Genomic DNA, 14878 nt, shown 5'->3' with positions numbered 1-14878 from the left:
TCTTCACCGACTATCTATATTTAGCCGCGTTGGATAGTGTACCAATTTCTTATGAACACAATTAGATTGAATGACCTGATTGTATAGAGTGTGGCCAATTGTGACCACAGTTCTGATCAAGTTCTGAAACCTTCCACGTGTATATTTGACGGTTATTAGTCGCTCTTTTGTATAAGGCATTTTGTATTTGAGGTTTAGCCAGTGCTTTTTATTCTTTCTTACTTCTAACTGGTTGACATAATTGCTCATTCACTAAGCATTGCATTTAGGTCCAAAATTTGCAGTAAACCAAAGCACCCAATCGGAAACTGCCTTTTATTGTATAACTTTTGCACTGGAGAGATACAAGCTCACTGCTGATTGGTTGTCGTAGTTTTATGCAAGTTATTATCCTTTTATTTTTCCTTACTAATTTTGCAACTAAATGCAGTTTTTCTTAAGAGCCTCACAGATTCCAATATGTAGATTGTGTTAAAATTAGATTCGGATTAACAGCTAATAAAAATAGAAATCATGGGGTAAATGTATCAAGCTGAGAGTTTTCTGGCGGGTTTGAAAAACCAATCAGATTGTAGCTATCATTTATTTAGTACATTCTGCAAAATGATAGCTAGAATCTGATTGGTTGCTATAGGCAACATCTCCACTTTTCAAACCCGCCGGAAAACTCTCAGCTTGATACATTTACCCCCTGGTGTTTAAATTAGCTTGAAAAACAAGCAGTGGAAATGTATAAATACAATGAGAACAGATAATCTCATATCAAAGAAATGTATTGTAGCTTTATATCTGGGCCGCCTATCAATTCCAGTCCACAGTGCACCGGTGTTTGCCAAACCTGTTGTATTGACTCTCCAAAGTCTACAAGCAACTGGCCTCATAAATACTTTTAGAAATGAATACAATCCCTATGAAATAAGATCTGTGTAACACTATCCCCCCCAGATAGGTCTCGTGTATACATTATACGCACAAAACTTACACACCCCATTCTCTTTTCTCAATCATATTTTCTTCAAATTCCAAATTTTCAAAACACAAACGGTACATCACTTTAAGTTAAATAAATAAAATGTCTTGTTTAAATTTACTCTTAAATACTGTACGACCCTGATAGGACTCTGCAATTTGAAATATATTATAATCTGTTTTATAAAATCCATTTTGACGTGTTCTCCTTGTATGTTCCCGGGATGACCTCTTGCGGGCGGAACATGTATGAAGCGGGAGTTTGTCTTGTTCTGTGGCTCCACAAATCGGCTGGGTGCTAAATACTGCGCCTTTAAAATAAATATGTAACCTGTGCCTCTCTCGGTGGAGGGTCCTTGCAGAATATGAAAGTCTCCGCCAGTTTGATAAGTTCTGTTGGCCGTCGTGGCCCCGGTACCAGAGTCCGCCTTTCAGGACTTGAGTCACAGGTAGTCGTCTTCGCTGGACGGTGTATTGGAACCTTCCGTATCTGAATCGGATGAGATTGGAGATTCGGCCCTGTCCATGTTCCAGACCTGGGGAGAGAATGTCTTGCCCCAGCTGCAGGGGTACCCCACGGGCTTCAAACCGCGAATTAAGTCCACCGCAAGGCGCCAGCTCTCCTGAGTTCACTTGCTGCCTTTGGCCCCCCTCTGCTTGCTCATTGACGTCAGCATTTGGCTGATGTAAGAGGTCAACAGGTCGTCCATCTTGTATCCCTGGCGGAAATCGAGAGTGTTAAATTAATAACTTTAGATAACAATATCTTCCACAAATGACATGCTGGCTGCGAATCGCCTGGCTGCATCCATGGTCTAACCACTGTGGACTGTACGATGTTAGTCTTTATTATAACCTCCCAGCTGTTATTACAGTAGAACTCTAAACATAACTGACCCACTACATCCCTGACTCCGTATAGGAACAATAAGAGGACTATATCCAAAGCACATGGACTATGTCCTGAAACTAGCGAACCACAGTAATTGATATTACTTTTTACATCACAATTAACAATTAGTGTCCCGGGCTCGCTTACCAGAGAGGTCTCGCACAGCAACTTGCTGCCTCTCACCAGATTCCCGATAGTTATGTGGAAATACGTGTTCCCGCTGCTCCAGTTGGAGATCTTGGTGAAGGGGTGTGTGGCCAGGATATCCTGCAGGAGACAACACAACGTGAAGATTACCATAGGCAAACCGAGGGGTGGGGTTTCTTAGTGCCTGGAAACCCCCTCCAAGCCTGGGGCACTGTATACTTGAGGTGGCTGGACCCTGCCCCCGTTTCACATGACTCTGCTTGAAAAGGGAGAGCTGTGTGCACCTAACAGTAGTGCATGCAGCATTGCCCATGTATATTATGGGGATAGGAAGAGTTGGAGAGCAGCCAAGCACTGTCTAAAATTATAGCTACACCCCCATGCATGCTGGTCACGCCCACTGGTGGCGTGGTGTGGAAACCCCCTCTACAAATCCTGTGTTTGCCCCTGATTACGATATAATGTAACTCAATGTATCACCAGTTACTACATGTCTCGGATGTACTATTTTGCAGCCTTTTGTATAAAATCCCTCAGCCACCATTTTAACCTCCATAGGTTACCCTATTACCCCCCTTTTACACAATTCACACAAGATAACAACCCTCTGACCAACAACCCTACAGCCCACTAAGCACTTTTTACCTCTGCAATCTGGCTGGACCAATATGTAATACGTAGCTCTTACCCTCATGTATCAGAATCCCATTGTCCTATAGATTGTAAGCTTGCGAGCAGGGCCCTCTTACCTCTCTGTCTGTCTGTATTACTTAGTATTGTTTAATTACTGTGTTTGTTTCCAGTTGTAAAGCGCTACGGAATATGCTGGCGCTTTATAAATGATGACGATGTTTATCTGTGAGACTCAAAGCAGCTGAATCAGGAAGATCCCTTACAAACAAATCAGTGCAGGGTTATCAAATGACTGTTACCATGAAATTGTATTTTTGTAAGGGATAGTACAAAGGTGATTTGTTTATCTTTGCTCGGTCCCCAGATTGTATCTGTGCGGTGAAGGATATAGAGGACATTGTACGTTTCCCATGAAGTCTCTATCTCACGCTATCACATGATTACAGCGAAAGAGTACATTGAGGTATATACCGTACCTTTGTCTTGGGGTCTATCAAGCTGACGCCATGTTTGTTTATTGCAATCAGGAGAATTTCCGGGAAATGCGGCTCAGTGGTTTGCTGAAGAAGAGAAAGTAAAGAAATAGTTGTTATTTAAATCTATTATATCCCCTGTACCTCTACCCATTACCCCCGCTGCCTGAGTGTAATACTAAAATACTGTAACCCATTGAACCATCCTTTCATTAACCCTACTTTAGTCTTCTATCCTAATCATTTTACTAATGTTCTCTGCCAGTGTGCCTTCTATATCCTTCAGGATACAATGTAACATTCACTGTGGCTGCCAATCAGAATTGTCATCTTCTGTCTCAACGTAAGTTTCTGAACGGTTTTCCCTTGCGAGTGGCTGTTCCTATTGTACAGGTTTGTGGGGTATTCTGCTGCTTTATATATAAAGAATAACAATAACTACCATCCATGCATAAAGCCAATCTAATATATAAATGCTTAGTGGTGTCTGTGTGTGTGTGGAAAAAAAAAACCAAGTTGCAGCGCCACCTGCTGGGCAGAGTTATACACTGACCTACTAAATTCTTAGTGTGTGTGGGAAAAAAAAAAGGGCTGAAATTTGGTAGGGCTCAAACTCATTTCCGTGAGGTAATTTTACCTCATGAACACACATGTGTAGAGGCGTGTATTAGTGTGTGTGTGTGTGTGTGTGTGTGGAAAAAACTATTTTCTCAGAAAGGGCTCATCCAATTGACCTGAAATTTGGTATACCGACATTATTTGACAAAAAAATTAGATAAGACAAGTCAGTTAACTTCCATCATACCCCTTCCCCCCGTGGGAGGGGTAGTAAAGGCTAAATTTACGAGTTGAGGGGTCAAACTCATTTTCGTGAGGTCATTTTACCTCATGAACACACATTACAAAGGCCGCTTGCGTCGGGAAGTAACGCTCTTCCCCTGAGGAGGCCTGGGCTAGGCCCCAATGCATGACAAGAACCTTTTTAAGACCTTAAGTAGCTTGATTTGACTAGAATGCATGAGTATCATGCACAGGTTAACTTGTAATATATAAAATTGGTATCCATTGTGTGAATAATCATTGTGAATCATGTTAATACCCGTTTCTTCTAAAGCTAGTAAAAAATTGCTTATTTGCAAATTCGCCACACACAGTATAGTCACATTTTAGCCACATCGTTAAAGGCATAGTGGGGAGCCCAATACTTCCCAGTGGGAATATTATTATTATTATTACCATTTATTTATATAGCGCCACTAATTCCGCATCGCTGTACAGAGAACTTACTCACATCAGTCCCTGCCCCATTGGAGCTTACAGTCTAAATTCCTTAACACACACAGACTGACTAGGGTCAATTTTGATAGCAGCCAATTAACCTACAAGTATGTTTTTGGAGTGTGGGAGGAAACCGGAGCACCTGGAGGAAACCCACGCAAACACGGGGAGAACATACAAACTCCACACAGATAAGGCCATGGTCGGGAATTGAACTCATGACCTCAGTGCTGTAAGGCAGAAGTGCTAACCACTGAGCCACCATGCTGCCCATAACACCGATATGCCGATGTGAAGTCGGCCGATGAGAATTTTGAGCACACCCCATAAAAATCCTATTGGGCCACATTTGAAGCAACGTTTGGCCAATATGTATCTAGAATTATTCCTCTTTGATTGCGATAAAGAGAAGTCGTTCACAGAAAAGGTCACAAAAAGTTGGTCTTACCTTAACCTCGAAAAAAGCTGAACCGAACGTTGGCCACTTGAAGATGATCTTCAGAAAGGCAATTTTGGCGTCCTCCCGGCTCTTACCAGCGTGTTTGTTGAAATAGGCAATAATGGACTGCGGGAGGAAAAAAAGAAAACTGGTAATGAAACGCGTAGTAGCTTGAATGCGTCTTTTATCGCCATCTATATGTAAGTGCAATTTTAATTGTTACTATATGGTCTATTATAATGCTTGATCCACATGCAGTTTCCTTATCATCTACAAAACCTTCCAGCTCTATAATCAATGTACCTCATTCAGTGTGTTTGTGTAACCGGAGTGGACCAATTATTTGACCGCTCTCTCCTGGTGGCACCGATGTATATATTTGGACTACTATTGTCCTGATTGTCATCTACAATCGTAAGGGCAGGTCTGGATTTTTTGCCTTTACTGCAAGTCTCTGTCGGCAATTACAGAAACTTTCTAATTTCAAGTTTTATCGCTATCTGCTCATTGGTGAATACTGGAAGTTGACATTATAAATCAAAAGACTGTGTTCATTGGGCTAATTTTATTGCCAAGCTGCAAGATTGTTTTTCATTTATTTATTTTGTCTATCAACCACTATCCTGAGGGTGAATAAAAGAAGAATTTGCAAGAGAGGGGGAAGGAGGGTGGGGGGGGGATTTGTTGCCAGACAGAAGGAACAATAGTCAAGAGCAGAAACCTAGGAAGGAGGAGGGTTGATAAAGGCCTTCACTCCTCCAAATGTTTCAATGCTAAAGAGGCAGCTCTGGACTAAAAGCTGACATTTGGTCCTATAGGTTTGGGTAGACGCAGTGAAGCGCTCCAGGAACTTAGTGAGTAAATTCATTCTTAAGCATAAAAATCTAAGGACGTTTCTGAAATACCAAGAGCAAAAAATAGATGGCCGCTGTTTGAGGTGTAGAGGTCTCATTACTGGTGCAGTCGGATTGGTGTTGTTTGTAGTTTGATGGACTATATAAACTGCCAGATGTTAGATTGTATCTACACCTCTCCTATGTCCAATACATGGACATAGGACACAATTTCTGAACCGTGTCATCATGCCACAGATGGCGAAGCCAACCACGTCTTGTACTGGCTCAGCATCAGGGAGAATGCCAGACTCTTCAGGGAGTGAGGGAGATCACCCCTAGTTCAGGGAGTCTCCCTGACATTCCTCCGGGTGCTCCGGTTTCCTCCCACACTCCAAAAACATACTGGTAGGTTAATTGGCTGTTATTAAATTGACCCTAGTCTCTCTCTGTCTGTCTGTCTGTGTGTGTGTGTGTGTGTGTTAGGGAATTTAGACTGTAAGCCCCAATGGGGCAGGGACTGATGTGAGTGAGTTCTCTGTACAGCGCTGCGGAATTAGTGGCGCTACATAAATAACTGATGATGATGATGAAAAAGGAGCAAACAGCTGCGCTGCAGCACAAATTCTATATGGTGTTGCCATGCACTGTGATTTGCAGAAGTGTGTCTAGATTTCCAGCAAAGTTTGTAGCAAGATATTGGTCTTTATGTAGGAGCAGAAGGTGGCCCCAGAAAAAAAAAGATTTGGGTGTAATAAAGTATACTTGTAAAATACAGCACCTCTGCGTCTATACTGCAGAAACAGGATTTCATGCAATCAGATGAACAGACACAGTTTTAAAGGAGGTCCTGGCTTATGAGGAGCTACAAGGACATTTAATTTTTGCACTCTGAGTGGGCTTGGACCATGTCTCACCCTACACTGATTATGAGACACATCTTGCTCCCTCCAGTTGCACTTCATCCATCAGTGTCAGACATCCATAGTACAGAACACCTAACTCTTCTCTTAGAGGCCACTCCTTTTATCACAATATATATACTACACCAAACTAAAGGAGCCTTAAAGCCTCAAATACCAAACTACAATTCACTGGCTACAGGAACTGTAGAGGAACAAGCAAATTAGCAAAAAACACTAATATAGTTGTTGCCAAAAAAGGATGTTGGAAGCACTCACTACATCCAATAGAACGTTACCGATAGAAGTCCATAGAGCTCTACTGAGGGGCTATAGAGCTTTTAGAGCTCTTTATTTCAGCTGCAGAGAAGATGAGCATGCAGTTGAGGGATCCTAGATTCAGGACACAGGGAGGATTCTATTTGGGGCATGTTACATTAAGCAGCATTAAATATTGTAAGTTTGCAAGACCTGGTACCATGAACACACAAGATCAGTCCATCTTGGATCCCACCCTTAGATCATATCATCAGGAACATATAACAGCATTGCCTGTGCTAATCATACTACCCAGCTGCATTTGCTGATAAAAGAATCATTCAGGTGGATGTAGGAAGACCCTGTGACACAGCTATTTATTTTTATTTTATGGTGAATTAAGGGTAATGACCGAGAAGAGCAGACACTGGTCCCCTACTCACCCTCTTCCAGTCGTCTGGATTGACTTGCCGGATGAGATCTTGAGGAACCAGCTCCTTCAGCATTTTGGGGATGTTGGTGAAATAGGACTTGTCGTCTTCAAACTTGACCCTGTAGATGAGAGCGGCCAACTGCAGGACATCTTCCCGGGTGCACTTGTGGTAGCCACGTAAGTACTTTGGTAGCTCCTGTGACAATGATATTTGTGAACACAGAGGAAGGTCTCAATTAAACAAGGATTATAGCACAGTGTGAGTTATAATAGACTCCAACACAAGGGCTGGTCCTACTGAATCTGTGACTCCACGTAAGTTCTCATCTTCCTTTACTTACCTGATTATGCCACTACCTGGCTAGCGAAAAGGGTCCGTTGGATGACAACTTTACTGTCATCAGGTTGTGTTATTTTGTGGGTTTGCGTAGTATTTATATTCAGGCCTGCACACGCTCTATACATTTATAGACAAGGAGAACGTGGAGCTTGAGACCCCGGTGCTGTTTGTTTTTCAATGTTCTTTATTGCAGCCAATGCACAGACTCCGGTGTGGTTAACAGATACATGATACCAGCGCAGCGTTATATAAATACACAATACTAATAATACCTGATAGTAGTGGAAGATGGAATCAGCCATCGAGTCTTTTCCAGGAATGGTATTTGTCCACAATTTCTTCATAAAGAACACTTGATAGGTGAGAGAAGGCACAATTCCTGCAAATAATAAAGTGACATTATATATATAAAAAGAGAGAGAGAGAGAGAGAGACCTGCCTATTTACACAATTTATATATTTATATTGTTTTATGTAAGCAGGTTTTTTTTACAGATGTAATAAGTATTGTCATTCCACAGATGTATATAATACAGTCTGTATGGTCAGTGACGTTGCTGTTACATATATTCTATACACTGAACCAATATTTCGTGAGAACGCAGCCTATCGATTCACTGGGAACCTGTGACAGAACTATGGCAGGAGGTTAGACCAACCTGCAGCCAATCAGAGCATTGGTACCCTCACAGTGTCACGCTGTGGGAGATATCACAGATGTCACAGTTGGCGCTGGCTCACCTGAGGAGCATCTAAATGAGGGGCTGTTCTTTATCAGTGACTTACTGCAAGGAGGTGATGGACTTTCTAGAAGGAAATCCATAGATTGCGGCTTTCCGAGTTCAAGGGTCAAAAACCTGTGGTATAAGTGAACCTGATTATAGATAAAAGGAGAACCGAGGGGTGGGTGCGTGTCTAGGCAGAACGAGCGCGTGGTATGTGACACACAAGGTTAGACCAATCTGTGGCTAATCAGATCTCTGCCTCGGTAATGTTACTAGTTCCTAGTGAATTGATAGGCTGCATTCTCGTGAATTCTCACAAAATGGCCGCCTCCACGGCATATAGAAAACTGGTACACTTCAAATACAGCAAAACTTGGAGGACATTGTTATAGTTCGATAGAGTTTATATTCTACATCATGTTTAATTCCAGCAACAATTGATATGTTTAGACGATATGGCGATGACTCTGCAACAACAGCAGTCTGAGAGTTTCATGGTTTTCAAGACTTTTTCAAACTTTTACATAGTAACATAGTAACATAGTTGATGAGGTTGAAAACAGACACCAGTCCATCAAGTTCAACCTATTTTGGATCTCCTGCGATCCTGCACTTATATTTGAAATAGATCCAGAGTAAGCAACCGCCAATCTGTTTCAATTGTGAAAATCCCCCCAGACCCAATATTAGTCCTATTATTACCCTCTGTCCACTACTATCCTTCATTTTATTTAACGGTCGTATCCCTGGATACAGTTTTCCGCAAAAAATTTGTCTAACCCTTTCCTAAACATATCTATTGAATCTGCCATCACAACCTTCCCTGGCAGTGAATTCCATATCTTGACTGCCCTTACTGTAAAGAACCCCTTCCTTTGCTGGTTGTGAAATTTCCTCTCCTCTAACCTTAGGGGGTGACCACGTGTCCTGTGTATAGTCCTTGGGGTAAAAAGTTCCCATGAAAGTTCTCTGTATTGACCCTTAATGTATTTGTACATAGTAATCATATCTCCCCTTAGACACCTCTTTTCTAAAGTAAAAAGGCTAACCTTTCCTCATAACTTAATGACTCCATACCCGTTATCAATTTTGTCGCCCTTCTCTGAACCCTTTCTAGTTCCAAATTATCTTTTTTATAGAGTGGTGCCCAGAACTGTACTGCATATTCAAGATGAGGTCTTACCAACGATTTATACAGTGGCAAAATTACACTGTCTTCCCTTGCATCTATGCCCCTTTTTACGCATGCCAATACTTTGTTTGCCCTTGCAGCTGCTGCTTGACATTGAGCACTATTGCTGAGTCTACTGTCTACGAGCACTCCCAGATTCTTTTCCATTATAGATTCTCCTAAATTAATTCTATTTAATTTATAGATTGCATTTTTGTTTTTGATCCCTAAATGCATAATCTTACATTTATCTATGTTAAACCTCATATTCCATTTGGCCGCCCAATCCTCCAGTTTATATAAGTCCCTCTGTAGAGAAGCTACATCTTGCTCTGATTTTATTACCTTACAGAGTTTAGTGTCATTTGCAAAAATAGAAACTTTACTTTCTAAACTGTCACCAAGGTCATTAATAAATATATTAAAAAGAAGTGGTCCCAGCACGGAACCTTGAGGTACTCCATGTAAACTTTTGTTCCATTTATCACAACTCTCTGTTCCCTATTCTCCAACCAGTTTTTGATCCAAGTACAAATGTTGTTTCCCAGTTCTACAGGTCCAAACAACTATAAAAGTTTCTCTTGTAGGCCTTATCCAATAAGCGGATCATTGCTGTCATCGGTAAGGAGGGAGTTAATATGATGTAAAAAATAAATCTCATTGGACACTACCAGATAAGAACAGAACAGATTTTATCTTCTTAAACGTTTGCGTCATCCCGTTGGTCACTTCTTACCATCCTTGGACGGTCGGGCTTTCTTTATCCAGTCGGTCAGATGTCTGACAAAGTCAAAGAAGAAATCTCCTTCTGGGACACTTATAACCTGAAATATAATACATACAAAGCGTCGGACCAAGTCTACAGCTCTCAGTATAGACACAGCTGGCTCGCCTCCATTCTGGAACCAAACTTACTTTACCCGCGTTACGGTGAATCCGCCATCTAAATACAGTGAGGCTCATTGCACATCAGTGGGAGAGAGCAAATCCGCAACGCAAATTCTCTTTTGAAATATATTCTGGCTACTTTAGCGCTAATGTGCCTATTTCCCGGAAATCTGCATGGATATACAGGACTAAGGGCGCCATCTTCGGTGTGTAAAGGTGTTCACTTGACTATTGACGGAATTAGAGATTTGATAACATTTAATTTTTTAGGACAGAATTATTAAAATGAGGCAGCGTGATGGAGAAGGCGCATTTAGGAGGGACGGGTGGACGCATAGAATTGTTGTCCCCACAAAACAGAAAAGGGTTAGTAGTTTGCAACGTTTATTGTTTCCACCCTGAGCGCTTTCCAGACCAGTCCCACAAATGTTAGCGCCTCCCTCTTTACTGGGCGTGTCTACAAAGGGCGTGCACATGGGCTTTGCAGAAACTTACGTGCAATATAGAAGGTAATTTATTTGCAGTTCACAAATAAGCCTTAAAGCTGGCAATCATTTGTGGGCTGAACCAATATCTAGCACAGTGTTGGCTAACTTGTGACACTCCAGGTGTTGTGAAACTACAAGTCCCAGCATACCCTTCCAGCAATAAGCTGCTATATATTGGCAAAGCATGCTGGGACTTGTAGTTTCACAACACCTGGAGTGTCACAGGTTAGCCAACACTGACCTAGTCTATCAATTCCCTAGTTCCCAGTGACATCACTCTGTGCCTTATGCCTCAATTACTGGGAACTAGCGAATTGATCGGCTGCATGCACAAAAATGTTGATTTGGCCCATAAAATGGCTGCCTTCGCAGTAAGCTGGGTGTTGGGTGATTTCAAAATGTAAAGTGTATGTATACCAACTCACCATGGAGGCAGCCATTTTGTGAGCTGAAATAATATCCACTCTATGAATTCACTAGCAAATTTCGCCTCAGAAATGTTGCTCGTGAATCGATTGGCTGCACTCGCATGGATGTTGGTTCAGGCCACAAGATGGATGCCTCCACGGTAAGTAGTTGTGGCTATACTTTAACCTCTCCATTCACCAAGCCAAAGGGTTTACTCGCGCGCACACACACACACACATACCCTCATTTAGATACTACCACTGTATTTCCATTCTCACCTTATCGGAAATCTTCACAAACAGGCTGAAGCCTTCTGGGGATTTCAGAAGCAGCCGGTTAGCGATATCCAGGCAGAAATCTTTGGCTTTGGTGCTAGATTCCACTTCAAACGCCTGTAAGAAAAGAGCATTGAGTCCGTCCACCGTCACTCTCTGGGGCATGGGACAAGTTTTTATCTACCAGTGTCTTATAGAACCGAATACAAAGAGGAGATACAACAGCAGTCTGATTTCAAGAACACTAAAGTGAACCTTTGTAATGGGCTGAGGTGCTAGAAATGAATTAAAGTCTGCAATAAATAGGAGCTAAAAAAAGGTGAGTAACAAATAACCTTTCAGATGTTTCTCAGGTTTTGTTGCCATTTCTATTACAATTGTAGTTGTGTCTGTTAACATTTGTGATATGAATGTTCTAATGATTGATTGCAGGTTGTCTATCAATGTAAACATAATGCTCTGATTGCCTACAGGTTACTCTAGTCATGTGAGTGTTGTAGCGCTCTGATTGGCTATAGGTTTGTGTATCAATGTAAATCTAATGCTCTGATTGGTTTCAGGTTTGCCTATCGATGTAAACATAATGCTCTGATTGGCTACAGGTTAGTCTAGTCATGTGAGTGTTGTAACACTCTGATTGGCTACATGTTCTTCTATCAATGTACACATAATGCTCTGATTGGCTACAGGTTAGTCTAGTCATGTGAGTGTTGTAACGCTCTGATTGGCTACAGGTTCGTCTAGCTCTATGACTTCTAATCCTGTGATTGGCTACAGCTTGGTTTTACCACAATTCACTTAAAAGTTACCTGCACGCAGACAAAAACCAACAAACGCAGCCAAGTGAACTACACCTAAACATTATGTTACTTTCTCTCCATTCCTCACCTCGTCCATGTCATCAGGGAAGTACACTTTGTGGAAAATCTGGGTGGTTTTGTGTTGAATCGCCTCCACCTCAACCAAATGTGGCGGATACTTTCTGGAACCATTCCTGAACAAAATAAGAGAGGTTTCCTAAGCTAGAGGTTAGCGCCTGCCAAGATTTAGTTACTATAGTTGAAAAAATCTAATAAAATATCAATTACCAATATTAAATCAATAATCCCAAATGAGATATATATATAGATATATATCAGGCATTGCTATAAATTCCTATACTTAGCCCACACACAACATACCTGGCTTTAGAATTTTTTACAAATTTTACAAAATCCGACCAGCAACTGCCCAGGTAGAATACCAAACTTAGCTATGAAGTATGCGTGGTTACATTAGAAGTTTATAGCAAAGTATATTATTAATGCATTTGGGACATAAAAAAGAACTTCATTCTAAAATGCCTCTTTTTACTACAGTAATGAGAGTCAAACAGGGGGTGCATCCTTTGCCCCCTCTATGGTGGGTCACACTCTTGGCTTCCTCTACACCCCTTGGTTGTCATTAGACACTTCTTTCACCATCATCTTGTTTGCATCCGCATGGGGAAGGCATGTTCCCCAATACTCCAAGCTCTTTGGCCTTAACCTTACAAGAACTGTGACTGCAACTAGACCCTCACTATTGAGTGAAACCCTAAGAGCCATCGCTCTACCTGAACCATAGAGAACAGCGGATGAACTTACCGGAGGGCTCTCTGCAGCCTGTGCATACAATCCGCAGCCAGGGCGTGATGTTTGCGGGTCTGGATAAAGCGCTGGACGTGAGGGAGGAGCATGTTGCTGGGTGGGAAGAGGCCGGTGGTCAGCCACAGCAGCTCCCAACCCTTCTCCTCACTGTACCTGAAAACATTCATATAACAAGACCCTTACACCATGTACAAAGTACGGACAGGAGGAGAGATGATTTGCTGATCTATAAACAAGTAATTGTCTTTGTCAGAGTGACAAAATGAAAGTGAAAAGTAGAAATATGCAGGGGCATAAAGAGGGAGGGGGGCAGGTACAAATTATCGGTGCCTTGGCCTGCCTTAGTAGTGGGAGGAGCCACCAAACTGGTGTGGCCCCTCCCTGTTTTATGGCTATACAAGGGGCCCCAAGAAGTTGCTGTACTGTGTCCTGAAATGTCTCTTGTTGACCCTGCAAATATATCATCTTACTGACTACCACATCGTAACATGGTTTTGTCCAGGAGACTGAAATAAGAAGTTTCTCAAGTTAAGATCCTTAATGAATCAGGCTCTAGGTTCTTAAAAAAATCAGAAACAGTAATGCAAGTAATGCATTATTTTAGAGCAGATTAGTTCACTTATAATTAGTTACTCTCAATTCTATAGTTGATAAATATAAAGTGAACTAGTTTAATTGACAATGATTGGCACTTAAACCTCAGCCCCAGTGAACGTGACTCTATCGGCTGCGGAGACTCACTTGATATGGGTGTCCGTGAGCTGCTTCAGGATCTGACAGTAGATCTCGTCTTTCAGTGGTTCGGATCTTAAGGCACCTTCAAAGATCTGATCTGTCAGTTCGTTGATTGAACGCATACGTTTGGACGGGTAGTCTCCCATGTACTTTAATATAGGTGCACAGGACGAGTCAAGGAATGTAACATGAAATACGATTGTGACAATCTTTATATTGTTAATAATCTCTGTTGCTTTTCAAAGCTGTTATTTCCCACAGGAAGCTCTCAGAAGATATTATCTGCGCTTTTACCCAGGTCGATTGGGCAGTTCTTTCTTAGAGCATGAGATTAATCTCTTTTTAGTAGTAAAGTTTAAGTCACACTCTGGTTACTAAGCAAATAAATATATGCAGACAGGCAATAGTTCCATACAAGCACGGTGGCTCAGTGGTTAGCACTTCTGCCTCACAGCAGTGGGGTCATGAGTTCAATTCCCGTCCATGGCCTTATCTGTGTGGAGTTTGTATGTTCTCCCCGTGTTTGCGTGGGTTTCCTCCGGGTGCTCCAGTTTCCTCCCACAATCCAAAATCATACTGATAGGTTAATTGGCTGCTATCAAATTGACCATAGTCTGTGTGTGTTAGGGAATTTAGAATGTAAACTCCAATGGGGCAGGGACTGATGAGAATGAGTTCTCAGTACAGCTTTTGCGAATCAGTGACACTATAGGGTTTCCTCCGGGTGCTACGGTTTCCTCCCACACTCCAAAAACATACTGGTAGGTTAATTGGCTGCTATCAAAATTGATCCTAATCTCTCTCTCTCTCTCTCTCTCTCTGTGTTTGTCTGTCTGTGTGTATGTTAGGGAATTTAGACTGTAAGCTCCAATGGGGCAGGGACTGATGTGAATGAGTTCTCTGTACAGCGCTGCGGAATCAGTGGCGCTATATAAATAAATGGTGATGATGATTCTAGAGGCT

General features: G+C 41.9%; 1 protein-coding gene across 1 annotated transcript in view; it reads right to left on the bottom strand.

The window, feature by feature from the left end:
- Positions 1-697: 697 nt before the first annotated feature.
- Positions 698-14878, bottom strand: part of MYO7A (myosin VIIA) — a 129177-nt gene continuing 114996 nt past the window's right edge. Inside the window, exons 38-48 of the mRNA XM_075198591.1 lie at positions 13922-14075; positions 13178-13333; positions 12441-12546; positions 11556-11669; positions 10230-10317; positions 7870-7976; positions 7268-7453; positions 4841-4957; positions 3118-3201; positions 2009-2128; positions 698-1688 (exon numbers count right to left, since the gene is read on the bottom strand). Coding sequence (XP_075054692.1) covers positions 1599-1688; positions 2009-2128; positions 3118-3201; positions 4841-4957; positions 7268-7453; positions 7870-7976; positions 10230-10317; positions 11556-11669; positions 12441-12546; positions 13178-13333; positions 13922-14075 — 1322 coding nt within the window. The 3' untranslated portion in view covers positions 698-1598. The remainder of the gene's footprint in view (positions 1689-2008; positions 2129-3117; positions 3202-4840; positions 4958-7267; positions 7454-7869; positions 7977-10229; positions 10318-11555; positions 11670-12440; positions 12547-13177; positions 13334-13921; positions 14076-14878) is intronic.

The sequence above is a fragment of the Mixophyes fleayi genome, chromosome 2, assembly GCF_038048845.1.
Source record: "Mixophyes fleayi isolate aMixFle1 chromosome 2, aMixFle1.hap1, whole genome shotgun sequence".
Lineage (NCBI taxonomy): Eukaryota > Metazoa > Chordata > Amphibia > Anura > Limnodynastidae > Mixophyes > Mixophyes fleayi.
This window is presented reverse-complemented; position numbering and strand designations above follow the sequence as displayed.